The 22,521-nt window shown below is 36.4% G+C and overlaps 1 protein-coding gene across 5 annotated transcripts; it reads left to right on the top strand.

The window, feature by feature from the left end:
• The first annotated feature begins 1,768 nt into the window (after window positions 1–1,768).
• sufu (suppressor of fused homolog (Drosophila)) lies at window positions 1,769–22,047 on the top strand. Of its 5 annotated transcripts, none has more exons than XM_056269074.1 (13): window positions 1,772–2,134; window positions 2,388–2,522; window positions 3,785–3,921; window positions 5,392–5,534; window positions 5,769–5,854; window positions 6,291–6,363; window positions 12,163–12,316; window positions 12,446–12,548; window positions 18,825–18,863; window positions 19,462–19,596; window positions 20,052–20,190; window positions 20,824–20,892; window positions 20,992–22,047. In XM_056269074.1, exons 1-13 carry the CDS (start codon window positions 1,983–1,985, stop codon window positions 21,079–21,081), a joined length of 1,455 nt encoding a protein of 484 aa, XP_056125049.1. In that variant the 5' UTR covers window positions 1,772–1,982; the 3' UTR covers window positions 21,082–22,047. The 5 variants fall into 5 exon arrangements, with proteins under 5 accessions (XP_056125052.1, XP_056125049.1, XP_056125048.1 ...); XM_056269073.1 differs by having other exon boundaries at window positions 12,160–12,316; XM_056269076.1 differs by lacking the exon at window positions 18,825–18,863.
• The last annotated feature ends 474 nt before the right edge of the window (window positions 22,048–22,521 follow it).

The raw sequence follows: 22,521 nt of genomic DNA, 5'->3' as shown, positions 1-22,521 counted from the left end.
ATGAACAAACAATGAACAGCTGTATTTGTATATTAACATTAACAAAGATTAATAAACACTGTAACAAATGTATTGCTCATTGTTAGTTCATGTTAGTTAACACATTAACTAATGTTAACTAATGAACCTTATTGTAAAGTGTTACCGAAAAATTGGTTCCACTTCATATTAATTACTACTTAAGTTTAAATAAATCATTTGATACAATGCAACTATTGTGTACATACATGTTTTTACATTGTATATTTAAAAATAATATCTGCATGTAATTAATTAATATCCGTATATGAATTTAAGTCAAAGTGAAACATTGAAAACCAAGTACTTGCTACTGCATCTGTAAGCAATGCAATGTTAATTACTTGTCATGAACATGGAAAATAAAGCAGGCTACTTAATCATGTCAAGACTCCATTGCTTTTCTGTGGACAACTGCCTGGACAACACATTACCTGCAACAAATGGTATAACAAAGGGTTTTGGTAGCCAAGCACCACATAACATCAACAAGATGTTGTAGCCGTCGTCTTATCAGTCATGCCATAAACAGGACCGATATATGAGCATAAATAATCTGTTTTTACAAGCTGCAGAGTAAGTGATTTTCTGGATATATTGTTAATCTTTAAAAAAAAATCGAATTTCCCTTTATAAGCATATAATAGAGAAGTAGGCCCTTTACATCCACACAGACGGATACTGCCAGGACAACATATTTAGTTACAAAATATTATAATGTATTCACTAACAAACACAGAGATAATAATTTTAATAATATGCATTATATTATTTAAAGAAGTATCAACCTAAGGATAAATTGTGCTAAGGATAAACCTATGTGTGTAACATCAGAAATTACTAATTTACGACATGAGGCCGTCAGACTGCTGTAGTTGTTGCATTTGTGGAAGTTTTATGTCATTACATCACTTTCCAGAACTTATGACATCTTGAGCTTATCGTAGATCAAACAAAGGACAAGATCTAAATCTAAAAACACAGAGCATTCATAAAACAAGAATGAGTTACAATTCATCCTTTGATTTTGATAAGCTCATTGTTAATTGTGATGTGCATTTTCAATAAACGATAGCCTAGCCTATAAAAGTCTTAATAGTCAATACATATCTCGTCTGAAAAAAATGACTTCCGGTGGATAATAGAGCATCATGTAGTCAATAGTCTGTCCAGCAGGTGGTCTGTTCCCACTTTGGAACATACATGATTAACAAACAAATTTAGGCATTAGAAATTAATAGTAGCCTACATAAATCAAATGAAAAATATTTATGAAAAAAAATTTGCTTAAATCATTGTCATGTGAAAAAAAATACAAATTCACAAAATACAAATAAGTAGCCTAGCAGTAAATGACTGAAACAGTAAAATAAATAACAGAGAAACAACGTATAAATGAAATTAGAATTATATATTTATAATTTATAAATGCATATATTATTTGTTTATGTTTATTGGAATGTTACCAGAATGTTATAAAATGTATTGAATTGGAAGACATACATTTATAATTATTCATATTTATACTGTTCATAATAGGCCTACATTATAAAAATAGACAAATTCGTCTTTAAATGTCGCAAAGCTAATAAAGAAATAAGAATAAAAGAAACAGTTGTGTTCTTATGAATGGCATATTCCTTATGGATGCCTCTGAGCCCCACCTCCTCGTGGATCACAATAGATTCGTCCAAACGCATCACGGCTCTCATGTCTCGTCTTTCTAACAGCTGTTCTGATTGGGTCGATCAAGTGTCTCTCAAAGTGTTGGCCACATCCCCTTTCTGGACATCAAACCACAGAGGAAAACTGCAACAGGGGCTAAACAGAGGGTGAAAAGTGATACAAATCATATTTCCAATATCAGTGATTGAATCGTCTTTTTGAATCGGAAGGTAAAAAGAACACCTAATTTTCTTGCTTTTCGACTACTTTTTCCCACTGTTTGGTGCGGCCGTGTGGGGATGGATGAGATGCGGCCTAGCAGCGGAGCAGCAGCGCACCTCGGCCTCGCCTCGCTCTTTCCCCCGGGATTGCAGGGCATTTATGGGGAATGCAGGCGCCTGTATCCCGATCAGGCGAACCCGCTGCAAGTCACAGCCATTGTGAAGTATTGGTGAGACGTCTGAAGCATTACAGTTTTATGTTTTTGCTTGATACGCAAACATAGAAAAACAATAAAAACAAAACAGAATTTTGCTTGACGAATAGTTTTAACTTTATACTGAATGATACAAAGATACACAAGTTTCAGTAATAATAAGCAAGTTTCAGTCAGCAGAAGCATCACTATTTGGCAAATAACAAACTTTCAAGTGGACTTTTTCATCTCAGTGTTTCACTCTTTCCTCTCATAATCCTCTTTTCAGGTTAGGGGGTCCAGATCCTCTGGACTACATTAGTATGTACAGAAACATGGGATGCCCTGGACAAGATGTACCGGAGCATTGGCACTACGTCAGCCTGGGTCTCAGTGACTTGTATGGGGACAACAGAGTTCATGAGTAAGAATGACAGATCATGAGATATTTACAACTGTTTCATGACATGATAATATTACAGCAGACCAGAAACTTATTATGTTCATAATTACCTGATCTATTTGTTACTTACAAAAAGTGTCAGGGTTATTTCGTATCAACTCAAGCAGGGGTCCTCGGCTAAATTGTGATTTTGATTTTAAAAAATGTGGTGAAGGAAATATATAAATAAAGAAGAAAGCCAAAATATTAGATTTCATGGATGAATTTAGTGAGTAATCCACTATTTTGTAGGATGGGGTGAAAATGACAATTTTCACCTGAGATTTGGAACCAAATTTCAGGGAGGTAAAAATGGCTTTAGAAAGATGGCAGCATCATTTAATTTTTTTTGATTGGTAGGTCTATTAAAGATATCTTAATATCATTCTAAATTTTAATTCTCAATAAACTTTTCTTTTGTAATATTTAAAGCCCTATATGGTTTAATCCCAACAGACATGGGGATCTCAATGCGGCTCCATGTCCAATTTTTTTAATTTTACCCGTTTACAATAGTCGGAAACCAAATGTGGGTTGACAGCTGATACTTAATGTGTTTGAAGAATGTCTGAAAAACAAGTAATACTGAAACTAGAAATGCATCTTGTTGTGTATCTCTATCGAAACATTTTCATACAACATATCTCTCTGAGTACCAAAAAAAATAAACATTCCCAAAGTTTTCATGTCTGTAACTCAAGAAGTATTAAAGATATCTTGATATAATTTTAGGGTTTTTTTTAAATAGCAGTTAAGAAGAATTTTATTATAGTATTCTAACTTTGGGCAAAAAAAAACACAAGAAGTGCTTTTCTCGTTTTTGAACCGTCACCGTTGGCATGTTATTTAACAAAGATTGCTAAAGTCAATAGATTTTACTAATATACCAACCAATCTCTGTGTAAAAATAAAATAATGATGCTGCCAGCTTTCTAAAGTCATTTTTACCACTCTGTAATTTGGCTCCAAATCTCAGGAGCCAAGTTACAGAATCATTTGTAACCCTGCTCTACAAAATAGTGGATTACTCTGTAAATATTCATCCATGGCATTTAATATTGTGGGTTTCATCGCTATTTATATTTGTCTTTCTTCAGGAAAAAAATATGAACAAAATAGAAAATTTGAGCCTGGGAAACTTCTGATATTCGGTTGATTTGAAACTGAAGAGTCTGATGTTTAGTTATACGTGAAGAGTTGTGTTGATGGTGCTTAAATTACAGCTGTATTCTGCTTCTTTATAGATTCACAGGTCTAGAGGGCCCAAGTGGTTTTGGTTTTGAGCTCACCTTTCGCCTGAGAAGAGAAGCAGGAGAGACAGCACCCCCTACCTGGCCAGCTGAGCTCATGCAAGGCCTGGCTCGATATGTGTTTCAATCAGGTACTGTACCTGCACCCCATCTGAAGAGGTTGGAGTATAAAGTTTTGCGATTCATGGAAGCGCTTCTTCTGTAACAGCAAAACAATTTAAGAGCTGTAGTTTTCATGTTGTTTCCAGCTTTAACAGATTTAAAAGTTTTAGTTTACCAGAAATGAAAATAGTCTTCACTCCCATTCATGTTGTTCCAAACACATAAGTCTTTTGTTTGTCTTCGAAACACAAATGAAGATATATTTAATGGAATCTGAGAGATTTCTGTCTTTCCATTGAAAGTCCATTTAGAACTCTGATGGTTCAATGGTCAAATAAATCCATATGATTCAAGTTGTTTATTACAAGTCTTCTGAAGACACGTGAACGCTTTATATGATGACTTTTATTCACATATAAACATTGATCAGCGAACATACACAGAGAACTGAATTATAGCAAACAAAAGCTCAACCATACTTCCTTGCCCAGTATATTCATATGAATTTCTTTAAAAATATCCATTTGTGTTCCATAATTTTAATGAAAGACTTCAGGGTTTGGAACAATGTAAGGGTCTATTAAATATAACTTTTGGCGAACTAACCCTTTTTAAGCCATTTAATATAACTGATCTAAGTGGGCTCCCTTAAAGGGATAGTATTTAATTATTATTTCCCCCCCTGAGGTCTGCTTGTATATAGTCATTTATTTTGCCAAAAACTGCCATAATTTAGTTTTTCATGACCATTTCTCAGCCTCTCTGACCTTTTTATCTATACCTATTCTGTCTCAAAGCTGTATTAATCTAGCTTGAGTGATATTTGCAAACTTAAAATAAAGCTTTGAAATAAAGCTTGGTTGCATCTGTTACCATAACAAGGGTGAGGCTGCTCACTGCAGAACCCCCACCCCCATGGATGTAATCTGGCTGTAATGGGTGAAGATAAAACATCCAACCACACCCTAATCCTACCCATAACCATATCCATCCCCATTAGATCCACAGAGGTGGATCCACCCATGATGTCTAGAGAGGTGGAGCTGGACGTCATTTGGCTCTGCAGTGAGCACCATTTGTAACGGGCGCTCAACAGGCGGCCCACGTTAGCATTTTTTTTTGTGTGGCTCGAGTCATGATGAATATTTTTAGTATAGTTTTTTTTACATATTTTTAGCATATAAATTTAGTCTGATGTGATTGCGTTTGAAATCACCAGAATGTGGCATTCTACTCTATTTTATGAGCTTTGCTTAGTAGAAGTGCAAACATACAAACTTTTTGTAGTGTTGTTAGTGTAAAAATAGCTAAATCTATTGGAAATTTCTATTGTTTTTCTCATAGTAATCTATGGGTAACAGTAGTAACCAGGATTTGTTTTTCCACAGGAGGTGTATGCACTATATTAAATATAGAGTCATCAAACTAAAATAAACTTTGACATATTAATCTCTTGAAAGTTTGCAAACCAATCAGACAAGTTGCTTTCTCTGTAACAGAAAACACATTCTGCAGCGGTGATCACATTTCGTGGCACAGTCCATTGGACAACAGTGAGTCTAGAATCCAGCATATGCTTCTGACGGAGGACCCCCAGATGTTGCCAGTTCAAACCCCCTTTGGTCTCGTCAGCTTCCTTCAGGTCAGGCACAACATGCTAGCAGTTTCAACAAGATTGTTGACTGTAGGCTAACATAATTTCTACAGTAATTTAGTTTCTCTTTTTTTTTTTTTTTAGCCCTTGAGATTGGTTCATGATATGTTCATAAAACCATCTAAATTCAGTTTTGTATGCTACATTCATTAACCTTGTCCTCCTATGCATATATCTCCTTGTGATTGGTGTAAATTAAGTTTTTCCTTCTGTGCTCATCAGATTGTGGGTGTTTGCACAGAGGAACTGCAGGCAGCACAGCAGTGGAACGGTCAAGGCATTCTGGACCTGCTGAGAGGAGTGCACATGTGAGTAATCCCACAGCCAGCCACGAGACAGCCCAAGGACACACTCCTGCTTCAATGGTGGTAAAACTGTGTTAAAGAATCTGCAGGATGGATTTAAGCAGCTGAGAAGCTAAATGAATTCCTTTGATGTATTACTTTGTCTCTCTCTTCTTGCTGAAAATATAGATGGGTTAAGTTGTATGTCTGTACATTTTCCTACAAGCAAATGTGAAAATGTTTGTTGTGTTACATGCTGTTTCTTTTCTACTCTTGCTGAGGCATTTTGGGCATTGTAGATAAGAGTACTTTGAATGCTGTAACTATAGTAAGTGGGTCAGGATCTTTCATTTGCTCTCAGATGCTTTGTGCTGTTCTTGTTTTTCATTAATTCTGAAATGTTGTTTGTTTTTCATTAATTCTGAAATGTTGTTTGTCTTTTTTGCTGTTTTGTTTGCAGTGCTGGGGGTCCATGGTTAATCACTGATATGAGAAGAGGGGAAACCATATTTGACATTGATCCACACTTGCAAGTAAGGTTTTCTGTAGTGTGCTTGGTTCACCCACAATTCTGCTCCTAGTACTCCAGGATATATATTTGTTAATGCTCATTTTACACTGTTTTGGAGTCACCATAGCTGTATTTATATGATAATAAATAAAGTAAAATAAATATATATATTTTAAAATGTAATTTATTCCAAAGCTGAATTTTCAGCAGGCATTACTCCAGTCTTCAGTGTCACATGATCCTTCAGAAATCATTCTAATATGCTGATTTGCTGCTTATGAAAATTTTCCAATTATTATCAATGTTAAAACCAGTTGCTGCTTAACCCTCTGGGGTCTGAGGTGTTTTCTGGGTCCTGGAGGTGTTCTGACATTTGTGCTTATTTCTGTTACTTGTGACATTTTCATGGCTAAAGTCTGATTACACTGTATTCAGCACAAACTCAACTACAATAATATGTCAGCAGCATGTATGTAAAAGTTTGTAGTTTTGAGATAATGACGTTTATGCGTGGTTTGTGAAAAAAAAAAATGTCACTGAAAAAAGGGCATGAAACCCAAACTGATTATTTCTTTACAATACTTTTGAAAATTGTATCACGTAGCCTAGAATATTTGCTTCAAAACTGTGAAAATCATCCTGCGTACTCATTCAGATAAAACAATATATTGATTTAAAATTTGTAAGACATGTTTTGTGTAAGAAAGCTTTATGCGAGGAGGGCGTGAATCATCATGAATATTGATGTTTCACACCTGAGAAAGACAAAGACCCTCCCATAATGGCCCTATCAGGTGCTATCAGGCCCTATCATTATGAGGAACCTTGCACAAAGAATGAGTAGAGATTTAAAAAAGAATGGCTTTTTGATTGTTTGGATTTATTTACAACACAACATAATCCAAAGATACACAACAAAGGACAAAAAAGCACATTATTGAACACACTGATCTAAAGACAGAGACTTGAACAGTCATATAACTTTGTGCCATTCCTGAAACATAGTACATACCTATCATTTCCAAGGTGTTTGATTTTACATTTTACCAAGGTCATGTACAGAGACTCATGTGAATGTTTAAGTCAGCAAGACTCATCAGTGGCATCGGGTCCCTGTAAAAAAAAAACCGAAGCAACTGTGAACGTGCTGATATCACGATAAACTATAGGCTGCACGATTTTGGGAATACATTTTAGATTTTTCTGGTTAAAATTGCAATTTAAAATTTACAAAATACATGAAGCCTAATGTTTGTCTGGTTTTGCTTTTCAAACGCACAGCGTGAGTGACTCAAACTCACAGCGTGTGCAGAGAACCTTTACTGAAGCAATCAAGCCGCTCCAAACTATGAAACATTATTGTTACCACGTTATACATATCTACGTTTGAGCAGATATCCACAAACACAGTATTTAACAGTAAACACGGGTCTAAACATTATAATATTCACCATATTAGAGTAAACACTCATACTAGCCTACTTTTATATCATGCTGTGTTTTATTATCGAACATAAAAACATCCTCATGTACATATATATAAATTTAGCATTAGTCTTCATGTTTTTATAACGTTTCATAACGTACATTTTAAGTCTGGCACCAGTTTGACTAGTTGCTACAATGTAAAGTTTATATAACAATAACATGCTTACTATTATGAGTGGACATGTCTTTCCTTAAAAATCTTTCTCATCTTCAAATCGCAATCTTCTAATTCTTCTGAGGTAAATCCAATGTAAACAGCACAAACACAACGTGTCTTCCAAACTCGATGAAAAGCAGAGGAGTACGTTACTGAAGTCTCTGATTCTTTGGCCTCGTTTACACTGTCAGTGAAATGTGACCCAATTCCGATTTTTTACTCATATGCGACACAGATCGGATGTGTTCTATGACAGTGTAAACAGAAAAAAACGCATGCATTCGGATATTTCGAGATCGGTTTCAGGCCTCGTTCATATGTGGAAATAAATCAGATATGTGCCAATGGGACTGTCATGTAAACAGGCAGATCGGATTTTCTGAGGCATTACGCTACGTCTCCACAGTTTAATGACGAGAGAAACCCAGACGCGCATCTGCAAAGGGACGGATGGCCCGACCAAACGTCATGTCGTCGTAGGAGAGGAATGTGGACACACGTTGACACAACATCTCAAAGGTTGGCTTGCTCATCCTAAAATTTCGGACCCACTGCGCCTCGTTAAAGCCCGCCACAATCTCATGAAAGTGCGTATATTGCACACATTTTTTTTTTTTTCACGTGCCATTTACGCCAAAAATAGTTTTTTCGTGCATGATACGCACTTTATGGCGTTCAATACGCACGTTTACAGTGCGTATCGCACTCAAAAAAATGATGTGTTGCCTTTAATTAATTTTATTTCGTCAACAGGTTCCACATAACTAGGTTATGTTAAACAAACATAATTTGTTCATGTAACTTCAACATAATTTGTTCATGTAACTTCAACATCATGGAATTAAGTCATTTTAAGCGATCATATGAAAGTAGTCTCAAAGTGATTTTTTAAAGGCTTCCTGACATGATTCAGGTATTTTTTTATATTCATTCATCATTAATATTTCATTTATTTAAGTGACACATAATTAAATTGTTAGACTATAGCTAGCTGTTTGCTAGCAGTAGCACATATTAGCATATTAAATGCTAAGATTAACATGCTCATTCAACCAAACGGTTGAGATAACCAAATCAGTCCACAGCCAAACAAAATGCTCCACTGTTCTCCACAATGGTAACCCACTGTAATTTAAATGGTGCTAATAATTCAAATGTAATTGAACATTTAACACAATTACACACTATCAAGTCTTCCCCTTTTCTCATTTTCTCAAAAAAACATAAAATAACACTTCATTTTAACATTTATTCAACCATATGCAAAGCATGCTGGGAACTAACAAGCACCGCCCAGTTTCAGTTAATGCAACACAAATCAATCATGTAATCCAACACAAGCGGATTAAGTAAACTTAAATTTGACATATATTTAAGCAGATTGAACACAATCAAATTAAGTTCGGGCAAAATGGCAGTTGGCTCGCACTATACTGCCACCCTCTGGATGTAAGAATTTTTTACTTAACATAAATGGCTTGTGTTTAGGCAACGCATTAGGATTTTGTACTGTTAAATTGAGACATAATTACGTGGACCTTACTAGAAAAAAACATTTCAAGTCAAAAAACACAATTATTATAAGTAAACTAAATATAAATATATTATGTAAAGTGCACAACCTTCCTAGTTCATTTTTTTGAGAAGCAAAAACTATTTTTGGCATAGCCTATAAATGGCAAGAGAAATAAAATTCGTGCTATATTCACTTTCATGAGATCGTGTTGTATGTTCCCACCAGTCCTGAGATCTCGCTGCGCGTTCGTCCATCTGTGCAAGAAGACCCCTTTAAACATGCGCGATGTTTCAGTCAAGTGTAAACAGATGACTCGGATATGGGTCACAATTTAAAGAACGTGTAAACGGACGGTCAAAAAATATCAGATATAGGCAACAAATCAGAATTGGGCATCAAGACCTGCAGTGTAAACGAGACCTTTGTTTTGAGATCATGGGGCGTTTACAGTTCTGTGTTCCTTCACGTGGACAATTTGCATGTCAGTCGCTCGTGCGCGCGTGGTGCGGTCACATTAGAGTTAATGAGGACGCGTTTGAGAAACTGTACATGTCGTTGCTTTCATACGGATTACTTAAACAGAGAATATTTGTTTTTGATATAATTTACATCATTTGAAAAAAGAGACTTCAAGCTTTGTAAAGACACGTCTCAAGTCTGTGTGACAAACATTCGCTGAGTTAGTTCATTTTCTGTCGCGTTGCAGAATGAACTTCACATTTAGAGAGACGGCAGAACGTGCATCGTTTATTTTCTTTATTTTACGAAAAACACAACATTTTGTTTTTATTATGAGTGTACACAAATACAGGACGACATTTAACAGTTTTGAATGATGTATAACACTTATTTGTAAGATCAAAATCAGACTTTTTTTAGTCTCTTTTGCACTAAGTTGTTCAAGATTCTTTGATTCAAAGTTCAAAAGAACACCATTTATTTAAAATAGAAATCTTTTGTAACATTATAGATGCCTTTACTGACGTTTTGATCAATTTAATTAATCCTTGATGAATAAAAGTATTAATTTTGAACTGTAGTTTCTGTAATCTAACACTAGCTATGTTTCCATCCAAAGTTGAGAAATTAACTTGTGCACAAAATTGGAATATCGAATAAAAACATTTGCGAATAAGGCACCGTTTCCATCCAGTGAGCTGAAGAGAACAAAATTGTCTCTTCCTGTTAAACAGTCACTAACTATCTAAATAGTGTGCTGCAGTAGGAGAAGCCACTGTATATAATAATTTTGGATATAATAAATTACTCTCAGAGCGCGCAGACAAAACACAGTTATCTTGCTTTTGCATAAAATAAAATGTGCATAAAAATAGGTGGATGGAAACGTAGCTACTGACTTAAAATCTTTATAAACACTTAATTATTTAATAACACTTTAAAATGTAGCTTAATCTTTAGCAGATCCATTTTTGGTGAATCCACCATCAATTCAAGCACCATTTAGCAGATCCATCCATAGAGATATCCATTTTCTTTTTAACTTTTTCTCCATTAACTCTTTAATTTTTTTTGTTACTGATTATGTTACTTATTGTTTTATTTTTAATAAATTTAGATAAAATTTAGAATTTTAATATCAGCTATTTGTTGGTTATTGAACATAACGTGATAATAATGATCTGCTACATCTATCAGCTAGACTTTTAAAGGTTTTAACTTTTTCACTCTACTAAAGCATAAAATACCATAATATGTTTGCAGATATTTAAGAAACATGGAGAGTTCACATACTCTGTTTCTCTGAAAAACACTTCTACAGCCAGTTATTTTACTTTGAAATGTGCGTTCCGTGTTGGAATGTCTGTTTTTGTTTTGGTCTGTGTGTTCTCGCCCACTCCCAGTTGAGTTCACCCAATAGTATTTCAACACCCCGGGATGCCAGTTGGCAGGAAACACAGCGTATTACAGCCAGCAAACAAACTGGGTCAGAGATTGCAGATTCTACCCAACCTATAAAAAGCCTCGGTATCCATCTAAAAATCTCTATGAACGAGAGCATATTAAAACACGGATAAATCAACTCATCAACAAGTCTCCTCGGCTTTCATTGTCAATTGTGCTCGTTCCTGTTGCGTGTCTTCAAACTGGCAACCCGTGTGAGGGTCGAGTTTGAGGAGGAGGGGCCGAGAGAAACAACGATCTCCGATATTTTGAATTTGGACTGCAGTACCTATTTTGACCACTAGCTGTCATTCTTACAGACTGCACCTTAAATATTGGTGCAACTGCAAATTTTTCTGTGAATTATTCTTTAAAATGAAGGGGTCTTGTTAACAATGTAGCCTTTTTAGATACTTGACTTTGTGAAGTTTATCCAAGCTAAAATTGTAATTTCCTTTGTGTAAAAAAAAAAAGAGCAGAGGTGCAATATATTCATTTTACCTCTCTCAAGTAATGAATGATTATCATTCCTGGTGATTAAGGTCATCTGAAAAAGCGCACACTGTGATGTTTCAGGAGTGATGCAGCATGGGAAAAGGTGGAGTCTGAGGTGTAATTAAGTCTGTGGCTGTTAAACTCAACACCTCCACCTGCTGTTAGTCCTCGGCCCTCTCGCTCTCTGTCCTGAGACGGACACATGTCCAGCCATGCTGCTCCCCTGCTGATTTGTGCGTGTGTTGATTGCTCATTCCAAGCAGGAACGAGTGGATAAGGGCATAGAGACGGACGGCTCGAACCTGAGCGGTGTCAGTGCCAAGTGTGCCTGGGATGACTTGAGCCGACCTCCCGAGGATGAGGACGACAGCAGGAGCATTTGCATTGGGTCACAGCCACGCAGGCTGTCCGACAAAGGTGAGGAGTTCTAAGGACAGACTCAGACCAATTTAAAAACAAGACACCGAACCCAGTATGCTTCAGAGATGTTGTATTGGCTCAAATTACTGTGTCGTTGTGTCAAGTATTTGTGTATTGTTCATACAGACACTGAACAGATTAGAGAAGCCCTGAGGAAAGGACTGGAGATTAACAGCAAGTCTGTCCTTCCTCCCATCAGCAGTCAGAGGCACAGTCATGACCGGCCACAGTAAGTCCTGCCCTTTCATGACAATCAGAGCTTCAGGACTGTGTGATTATACTGGTCGAGCAGATGTATGGTTTACCCAGAGCTGTGACCTTAATTCTGGAAGTAGCAGGTTGAGGCGTTTGTTTCAGGACACCAAACTGTCTGGTTTGCTATGCCACCTGTTCGGGACTGGATGGCATCCATATGGTTTGTGGATAAGAGAAAAAAAGATGTTTGGCGCCAGGGTTAGGTGATGTGACTGTATATACGTGGTGTGAAAAGTGTGTCACCAGATAGATATTTTGCTATATTGTTTATAGCACACAGGGCTGCACAATTAATCGCATAAATGGTCGAGATTATGATTATAGGTGCTGTGAATCATGAAAAGTGAGTATAAGTTCATATAGGTCTACTGCCATTGCATTATAGTGCAGTCGTTGAGCATTGTAACCAATCACAGACATGTAAATTATTAGTAGGGCTGGGCAATACTGGACAATTGATTTCTTGATTTCAATCAATCGTCATTATGATGAACCAATATTGATTCTTAAAGGAGAACTCCGGCGCAAAATGAACCTTTGGTCTAATTACACATTGGTACCTAGTCAACCGTTATCTGAGATTTGTTTTCATGATTATCGAATGTAAATAGTTTTATCTCTAAAAACAGTTTAGCCTATAAAGCTAGTATAACGCTAGTATATTGGGCATGGAGTAATGACAAATAAAAATCGCTTGTTAATACCACTAACAAGGCTCAAAATAGCCCCACACTATCACGGTAGCATAATGAGGGTCCCTACCTTCAAACCGAAGCATTGAGAACTTTGTCAGTGTCCAGACAGTTTAATAAGAAGATATTTTATACATACAGTCAACTTCGCGTATACAGGCAGAAGCCATCTTTGAAAAACAGTCTCTACCAGTTGATCTACGAACGCCGATCCAAGTGCACTGGTGAGATGTGAACGAGCTATAAGTTGTGATAAGGTGAGCGCGAACAGCAGCAGGGTTCCAGACTGCGACCAAATTGGTCGCAAATGCGACCATTTTTTGAGGATGTGCGAGTTAAAATGTTATGTGGTCGCATTTGTGCGAGTGGACGCTTGAGCAACAGAACGCCGTTGTATCAGCTGCTGCAGTCCGTAACTTATGTTCAAAATAAACGAGTAGGCTAGATCATGAATCCATTTTCCAAACCATGTTTTTGACTTATTCTGAATCACTACGGTACGCCTATAATAAGTGTTTATATTCGGACTATTTTATCCTGGGGTCGGCTCAAGTGCGGAGTAGCCCAGTGCCTGAGTGACTCGCCATAGACATTAACGGAGAGAAGTCTGTCTGCAATGTTCTTCCGCAAGACACGTGCAGTTTATTTATTGACGAACGTAGACGTCACGCGCATTGCACACTGATGGTGAAACGCGCCAATTACGAATTCACGAATTAAGGCATATAAAAATGGTCTCACGAAACACAGAGCCTCCTCCTCCTACGTCTTTTCAGCGGTTATATTTTCCTCTGTCGAGCGATTACTCTCATGATCGCTCGACAGAGGAAAAGGAAATTATTATAAAATGCAGAAGGTAATTGGAGTGTGAGATTTCTGCTTTTTGTTACAACTATAAACTTTGATAACGAAAAATCTGTATCAGTTTATTATAATACTCTAATCTTTTAAAATGTAATGCATACATTTGAATGTTTAATGATTTTTAAAAGATAGAAAGATGATAATAGACAGATAGACAGACAGATAGATAGATAGATAGATAGATAGATAGATAGATAGATAGATAGATAGATAGATAGATAGAATATGATTCAAATGTAAATAGATAGATTGTATATAATTCAAATGTTAAATGCTTAAAATTACACATTAAAATTACTGTCCAAAATCCATGAAAATCCTGAAATTTGGCAATGATAATTAATATATTACAGGTATTTAGCTGCAACCCAGAAAGCCTTTGCTAGCCTTGGTCCATTAAAACCACTATTCATCAGCATGCATTATTAATCCCATGGCATGTAGCAAAAAAAAAAGAAAAAAGGTGCGACCAAATCATATGCTGTTGCGACCAACTGAGAAAGTTGGTAGCACCAGTGCAACCAGTGGAAAAGTTAGTCTGGAGCCCTGAGCAGGCTTGGATCGGCGTTCGTAGATCAACTGGTAGAGACTGTTTTTCAAAGATGGCTTCTGCCTGTATACGCGAAGTTGACTATGTATAAAATATCTTCTTATTAAACTGTCTGGACACTGACAAAGTTCTCAATGCTTCGGTTTGAAGGTAGGGACCCTCATTATGCTACCGTGTTAGTGTGGGGCTATTTTGAGCCTTGTTAGTGGTATTAACAAGCAATTTTTATTTGTCATTACTCTGTGCCCAATATACTAGCGTTATACTAGCTTTATAGGCTAAACTGTTTTTAGAGATAAAACTATTTACATTCGATAATCATGAAAACAAATCTCAGATAACGGTTGACTAGGTAACAATGTGTAATTAGACCAAAAGTTAATTTTGCGCCAGAGTTCTCCTTTAAGTCACAAGATTAGTCTTTTAGTCGATGTTCTTTTCAGTTGATGCATGAACAAAACTGCACTAAACTTTATTTGTAACAAACCTGCCATCCAGTAATTACAAGCGGAACTCAAGTGAACCGATCATCTCTTCAACTGTACTGCTAGTTATACCATGTAATAAACATGAATGAACATTAGAAGGTATAGTGAAAGAAACTTACTGAAAGGTATCATGTGTCATGTAATGGGTTAATCAGTGTTTTACCGCGGAAAGATGTCAGTAAAACAGCTTGTAAACAATGTCATGTAATGTTACATTTACCTCAGAAAAGCCATTCAGTGTCCATTAGTGGTGCAACGGATCACAAAACTCATGGTTCGGATCATATTACGGTGTTTTGAGGTTGTTTTTTTTTGTTTTTTTTAACAGCAACTTTTCATTATAAAGACATTACTGCACATAAGGGAGTTTTTATATCAACCTTTTAATTATAATGTTTCTACTCCAATCCAACTAGTTTTTATGACAGATTTATTCAAACATACATTAAATAAACACAACAAATAAAACAATGAACAGGTTAAGTAAAAAATATAATAAAAATGTGATAGGCCTAGTTATTTTTTCTAGCTAACTATTGAGCTATGGACAGATTTTTTTTTTCCTTTAGAAAAATTAGTTTGTACTGACCCTGATGTATATCCAAATGAATCAATGTTGAATCGAATCAAGATCAGAATCAAACAGATTCATAAAATCTGTGTCAATATCCACCCCTATAAATGCTATAAGCCTATTAATAAGCATTGCTAATGAGTTTCTAGCATCCATAAATCACCTGACACTAAAAAGATACATCTCAACAGCCAATATAAACTGCAAGAGAGAAGTGTGACAGAACTCTGCAAAGTTAACTGATCATGATATTATGTGATGCAGGACTGTTATATAAGATTTTAGTCATACCGCCCACTCCTATTTGGTGTACACTGCACAGTTAAAAATGGCTTTTAAGCAGGCATGCAATTTTAAAGGAGTTAAAGGAATGAATTTCATGAGCTTTGGTTGGTCCAGGGTAACAGCTGAATATGGTATACCATTTGACACGGCCTGTCCCTTCAATCTTTGTCCTCACAAGTGCTGACTCTGACCAGCTGACCTGCTGTTGTACAGCATAATATTACTTGCTCATGAAAATTAGCTTAAGTCTGCCTGTACAAATGTGCTTCTGAATGAGGTCTGTATTATACTATACTCCTATAATAATTTCAACTTTGCGACAAATCAGCAATTTAGCGCATGCTACTTTGTTATTAAGGCCATGATGGTAGCAGTTACCTGGGGTGACTGTTTTAAGCACTCCATCCTTATCTCATTAAACGCTGTGCAATCCAGATCATCTCCGAGAATGGTTTGTCTGGGTTAATCTCACTATCCTGTTGTCTGCACCCTCTTGTTGTGCTCAAGGCCCCCTGCTAGTTGTAGCCCAGCCAGATTCTAACATACATCCTGGAGTGTCCGCTGCAGTTGGTTATGTTGCCTAATCCAGATAATCAAGATGAATGAAAAACAATGCTAAATTCAAGAATATTGTGCTCCCTTGAGTTTTTGCAAACATTCTGTTGAAAGTCTTTCACCAATATATGTACTAGTAGTCATTATGTCTACCTAGATAATGGCATCCTGACACTGTTTATTACGTTGAGCAGTAGGCCTATTTGTCAATATTCAGTATAAAGCTTAAAGCAGGGTTCGTACAAGGTGCTTAAATTGCTTAAAATACTTCAATTTGACTTTTTGAAATTTAAGTCCTGGGAAACTCTTGAAAACAGCCATATTTATGAAAAGGTACTTGAATTATTAAAACACAATATATGTGAAATTATTGCTTAATTTTATTGATAAAACAAACTTTTAACACAAAATTAACGCTGCAGCCATTTCGCATGCTTATGAGCATGATATTGCTCATAAATATGTATGTATATGATAGTGTTTTGATAGAAAAAATCAGTTAATTATAAATTAATAAAGAAATATCTTTGTCATAGTATCCTTTCAGTGGTTAAAGTTACCACAGTCATTGCATGTGCTGCATCATTTGTACCATTGTGTTTTATTAGTTTATTTATCTATTTACCTTTTTTAGAATTTGAAAGATAATAAAGAATAAAGATATTCTTTAATAAATGAGATCTCTGATTGTAGTCCTTGAAAACCAAAAATGTAGTCCTTGAAAGTCCTGGAATTTCTTTTTTACAGTATGTCGCTGTGTGTTTTACGCTATAGATTCAGTAGTGGTGTTGCGGTGAATAATAATACTACAGGGAACATTCAGTATTTCATGAGTATGAGGTTCTGTTCACACTGCTGGAAGAATGCAAGTTAAAGAACCATTAACAGAACCAGACTTAATTAAAATTATTTGATTCCTGTATTTTATATACAGTAACAGCTCTGGAAAATATTAAGAGACCACTGCATAATTAGCAGTTTCTCTGGATTTATTTATATGGTGACTACTTTATCTACTGACAACATTTCTTCCAAATTTAAAAAAATATTGTCATTTAGAGCATTTATTTGCAGAAAATGACAACTGGTCAAAATAACAGAAAACTATGCCATGTGTTCAGACCTCGAATAATGCAAAGAAAACAAGTTTACATTCATTTTTAAACTACAAAATGTTTTACCTTATGAAGACTTCAGAAATCAATATTTGATAGAATAACCCTGATTTCCAATCACAGCTTTCATGCATCTTGGCTAATTAGTCGGTCACATTGCTGTTGGGCAACTTTATGCAACTCCTGGCCCAGGTAGGGTAGGCAATGCTTTTCATAAACTCTTTTGGTTATACTGGTTGAAACTCTCTTCACATCCTGATAGCACTCAATAAGCAGTCTGAATGCAGTGATAGGATGTCCTATCTGCCTGTCAACCTATGTGTTTCCATACCTCCGCTCACCCTGCTTCGCAGACATCACACATCATCATCAGTGTGTTCTGTGAGGCTGTGCAGAGTTATAGACGGACTGTCACAGAGCAACACAAACAAACAGCAGCTGCCTTTTACAGTTCCTCCTGAACCAAAACAACAAGCTTTCACGCCATAACTACTGTAATTAAGAAATGGCAACCCGTGAAGTTTTACCCGGAGCTGTTCATGTCCTCAGACTCGGATTTATTAATTTCTATGGCAACACTATCAACCCCGAAATAAATCTGCAGCAGTCAGGTGGTACAAGTCAGTGCTCTTTAAGATGTTTACAGTCATTATTATTGTATTGTTTTTATGTGCTTTGAGAAATGAGGTAATTTCACTCTTGTGGCACTTTGCAGACGCTTCTGTGTGCATTGCGTTCATGTATTTTGGAGGAGGAGTGGCTTTGGAGATGCTCTGAATGGAGGGTGGGGTATTATGCTTTCAAAGCTAGCTTGCTATTGCTAGGCTCTACAAAATTGCCTACCCTACCTTTAAGTGTACCTTTAATGTGACTTATGTAATCAGTTGATCAACTTGTTTTTTTTGCACTTCCTTCAGTTGCTTTAGAGTAGCAACTGAATTACCAAATTTTAAATATGTAGATTTATTTAAAGGAGCTCTTCAAATCTCTTAAAAGAGGGAAGGGTTTACTTTTTTCTGTTCTAAGTAGCTGTTGAAAGGAATAAAATTGATTTTCCATTTGGCAGTAGTGGTAAATGCATTTATTCACTTCGCTGTGGTACAAATCTGCCCCTAATTTCTCCATAGACAATCAGTTGGACATTTCCAGACCCAGCAGATATCAAGGTAAGAGCCAACTACGAGTGAAACTGAAACTATTTCTTCAGCAAATGGGCTATGGAGACAGTTCTTCTTTATTCCACTTTGAAAATGGGTGTTCAGTAGAGTGTCTACAAGTTACTTTTTGTTAGAACAATGAGGAAACCGAAAGCTCTGCACTGCAATATTTCTGTTTTTTCACTCATTTACAGCGGCCTCAAAATGTATTTGGTCACTTAAGCTACAAATGTATGAATCGTTGCAGTATCAGTATTTGGACAGTTTCTGGTTGTTAGACGTTAGTGGATCATGTTCATTGTTAATGTGGTGAACGTGGTTATTCTTTTAGGACAGCTGTATGAAATTGAAAAATTATCTTAAGACTGACTAATTGTTTATTGAAGGTCACTGTGAAAAGCTCTAGCATTATTTGTTTGTAGTTGCCATTTGAGGTTTGATGTTTCATGATACTAATGCGATGACATTTATACAGTTTGATTGTGCTTTAAGTGTCCAAATATACAAATTGGACACAAATTGGACACATCACATTTCGAATTGATTTGTTAAACGGCTTCATTCAGTTTTTTTCTTTGTTTACATTTTCCCATCCTCTATATCCCAGGAGTCGTAAGGACAGTCTGGAGAGCGAGAGTTCGGCTGCTATTGTCCCTCACGAGCTGGTGCGAACACGACAGCTGGAAAGTGTGCACCTGAAGTTCAACCAGGAGTCTGGGACACTTCTCCCACTGTGCCTCAGGTAGGACATACACTGTAGGAAGCTCCATTTGCCATATATTTTCTCAAAATCCGCTTTGCTGAGGCCTTAACTTTAAGAGGGGCCAGGGGTTGTGAATCCACTCAGAAGTGAAAAATAAAAGTACACATGTACTGGTGTGCCGATGTGCACTTTGTTCATTTTACCAATATATTACAGTTTTACAAAAGCTCTGAAAAGTTACCGCTCTTTTTTTTGCTGGCTCTAAAAGAGTGGGATATGAGATTTATGTAATCTCCTTGTTTGGACAGAAACAGAGACGAGGCTCACAGAGAAGCCTTTGTTTAAAGTCCAAATGAGAGCAGGGAGAAAATGAACATCAGGTTGTTTATAGTTTTAGCCTTTGATATTTCGCGCTTGCTTTAAGAGATACAATGCTTATCAATGTCTATGTAAATGATTCATTCAGCTTTTTTCTTTATAACCTTTTCTTGTAGAGGTCGGCTACTTCATGGCCGACATTTCACATATAAAAGCATTAATGGAGATACAGCAATCACCTTTGTATCCACTGGGGTGGAAGGGGCTTTTGCCACAGAAGAGCATCCGTATGCTGCACATGGACCATGGCTACAGGTAACAGACACACATTACTATTAAATCCCTTAAAGGGGCCCTGTTATGCTTTTTAACATTTTCAACATTCTTTAGTGTGCAATGTTGCGGTTTGAGAATGAGAAAAGTTCTGTAAAGTTACAAAGCACAAAGTCCACTCCAAAGGGAGTTATTCTCTATATCACCAAGAACTGATTCTGAAATGCCTTGATTGTAGTCTTGAGTTTTCTTCTGGGAACGTACATGTCACAATATCCCTTATTTAAATAATTCCCGCCCAAGGTATTCGCAAAGAAAAGAGGCAGGGCCTGGTTGAGTTGTGTTAGTAGTGTGTTGAAACTCGTGTTTATGGTAAGGGGAGTGACATTTCCAAAATGTGCTCGAAGTGGTTGACCAATCACAACGCACTGGTCCAGCCGACCAATCAGAGCACACTGCGCTCTTTGGAAGAAGGGGCTTCATAGTGGCAGAATTAAACAGAGCTTTACTGACAGACTGGGAAGAGAGTTGCTGCAATAATGTAAAATATGTGAAAAATGTGTTCCAAACCTATTCTAATAAATCCCACAAACAAAATCAAGGGCATAATAGGTTCCCTTTAAAATTCAATGTTGTTCCTTATGTGTGACCTCTGTTCTGATCTCCTTAATTTAGATATTACTTACTGAGGAGTTTGCAGATCAGATGCTAGCTGACATTCAGGATTTGTGCACCCGTGAAATGGTAAGGTTCTACCTACACCTCACCTTAAGTGATTTCACTGTGATTTTGTAAACTTTAGATTATTTTAACACGCTATGTATCTCTTTACCCCTTACCCAGTCTAAGCTGCCGAAGGAGTACAGCTGGCCCGATAAGAAGCTAAAGATCTCTGTCCTGCCTGACACTGTGTTTGACAGCCCACTGCAATAAGACTGGGAGCTCACTGTCCCTGATTACAAACCCACATCTACAGAAAGGAGACCAACTCTTTTGCCAGACGCATGTGCCTATAGACGGCTGAAGGAAACAAACTTTCAGAAGCTTTCCCCTTTCCCAGAGAGCATTGTAAATGTACAACATTTTGTACATTTTGTCCGTTATACCACTTGTTCTTTGTATTGGTCTACCTATTTACTCATAAGGAAGCTTAAAAAAATAGCGATTGTTTTTCTGGTTTGTTTCAAAAGACACGTTATATTTCTTGTTGAATATTTTGCAGCACAAGACAATGTGCAAGCACTGCTGGTGCCTTTATTCACCTTGGAATGGACTGAAGTGTCATTTTGAGAAAATCCGCTCTTCTAAATCCTGCTTGTAATGTGAAGGAAAGCATACTTAGGAAAAGGCCTTTTTTTACCATGTTTATCTAAAAAATTCTGTTAAAGTCTGAGTATCTGGTTTTACTCAATTTACATATATAAGATACAGTAGTGTCTATTTAAGGTTGATGATCTTAAGGTCTTCATTAAGTTGTAGTCATAAGTGGTTAGTCAGTTCACCTACACAATACCAAAGCCTGTACAGTATGGGTGTTTTTAAACTGTCTAATGTAAAGTTGAGAATCATCAATTAGTTCCGTGATCTTGGTTTTATTTTATTATTATTTTTAACTATTTTCCTTTTCCTTTGACTTTATGATTGCATTCCAAGTCTTTATAGGGAAGCAAACAAACTGGTTCCTGAATGGCAATCAATTTTCTAGAATGTGCTTTTGTGATTTGTAATTTTTGGGAAATGTGCTCAATAATATAGGTCAAAGGTGTAAAAAAGAACCTTTATTTGTGCTTTTTAAAAGAGGAATTTAATTAGAGTGTACTGGTGTTTTTTATATTCTGGAGAATCACTACACTGCCTGTGGTTTTGTTACACTTAAGTGCATTAAACTTACAAAAAGCAGGGTGTTTGCGTTCATTTTGATTACACAAGTCTGACTGTTTGTGCAAAGAATGCCTATTTCCCATTTAATTATATACTATTTTATGATGACAACTCACATCTAAGTAAAAAACATTTTGTGAACAAGACACCAAAATTCCTAATGGAGAACCAAGCCTGTCTCTGACCTTTATAATTGTATGCCCTGTATTTTGATGCTGTCCCTTCAAGACACGCATGTAAATGCCCTCTTTGCATGTGAAATAATAACAGCACACTGGTGGGCTGTTGAGATGTCAATTTTATTTGTATAGCACCATTGAACACAACCAATGTTGACCAATGTGCTGCACAACAAGAAGAAAAATGAAAACATTACATAACAGGCTTAACAGAACAATATCATCAATAAAATAGTGCAATGAAATTGCATCACTGATTATATGCCAAATCAAAGAGATATGTTTTTAGCTTGGATTTAAAAATAGACAAAGA

This window comes from Rhinichthys klamathensis, unplaced genomic scaffold (genome assembly GCF_029890125.1).
Source record: "Rhinichthys klamathensis goyatoka isolate OS25496 unplaced genomic scaffold, OSU_Roscu_1.1 h1tg000280l_1, whole genome shotgun sequence".
In the NCBI taxonomy this organism is placed as follows: Eukaryota; Metazoa; Chordata; class Actinopteri; order Cypriniformes; family Leuciscidae; genus Rhinichthys; species Rhinichthys klamathensis.
Note: the sequence above shows the minus strand (reverse complement) of the source record. Positions and strands in the feature narration are given on the sequence as shown.

Coding starts and splice junctions, on each gene's coding strand:
- sufu (XM_056269073.1), top strand. CDS start 1,983: ATGGATGAGATGCGGCCTAGCAGCGGAGCAGCAGCGCACCTCGGCCTC. Junction 3,922..5,391: donor TCGATATGTGTTTCAATCAG/GTACTGTACCTG, acceptor TCTCTGTAACAG/AAAACACATTCTGCAGCGGT. Junction 6,364..12,159: donor ACATTGATCCACACTTGCAA/GTAAGGTTTTCT, acceptor GCTCATTCCAAG/CAGGAACGAGTGGATAAGGG.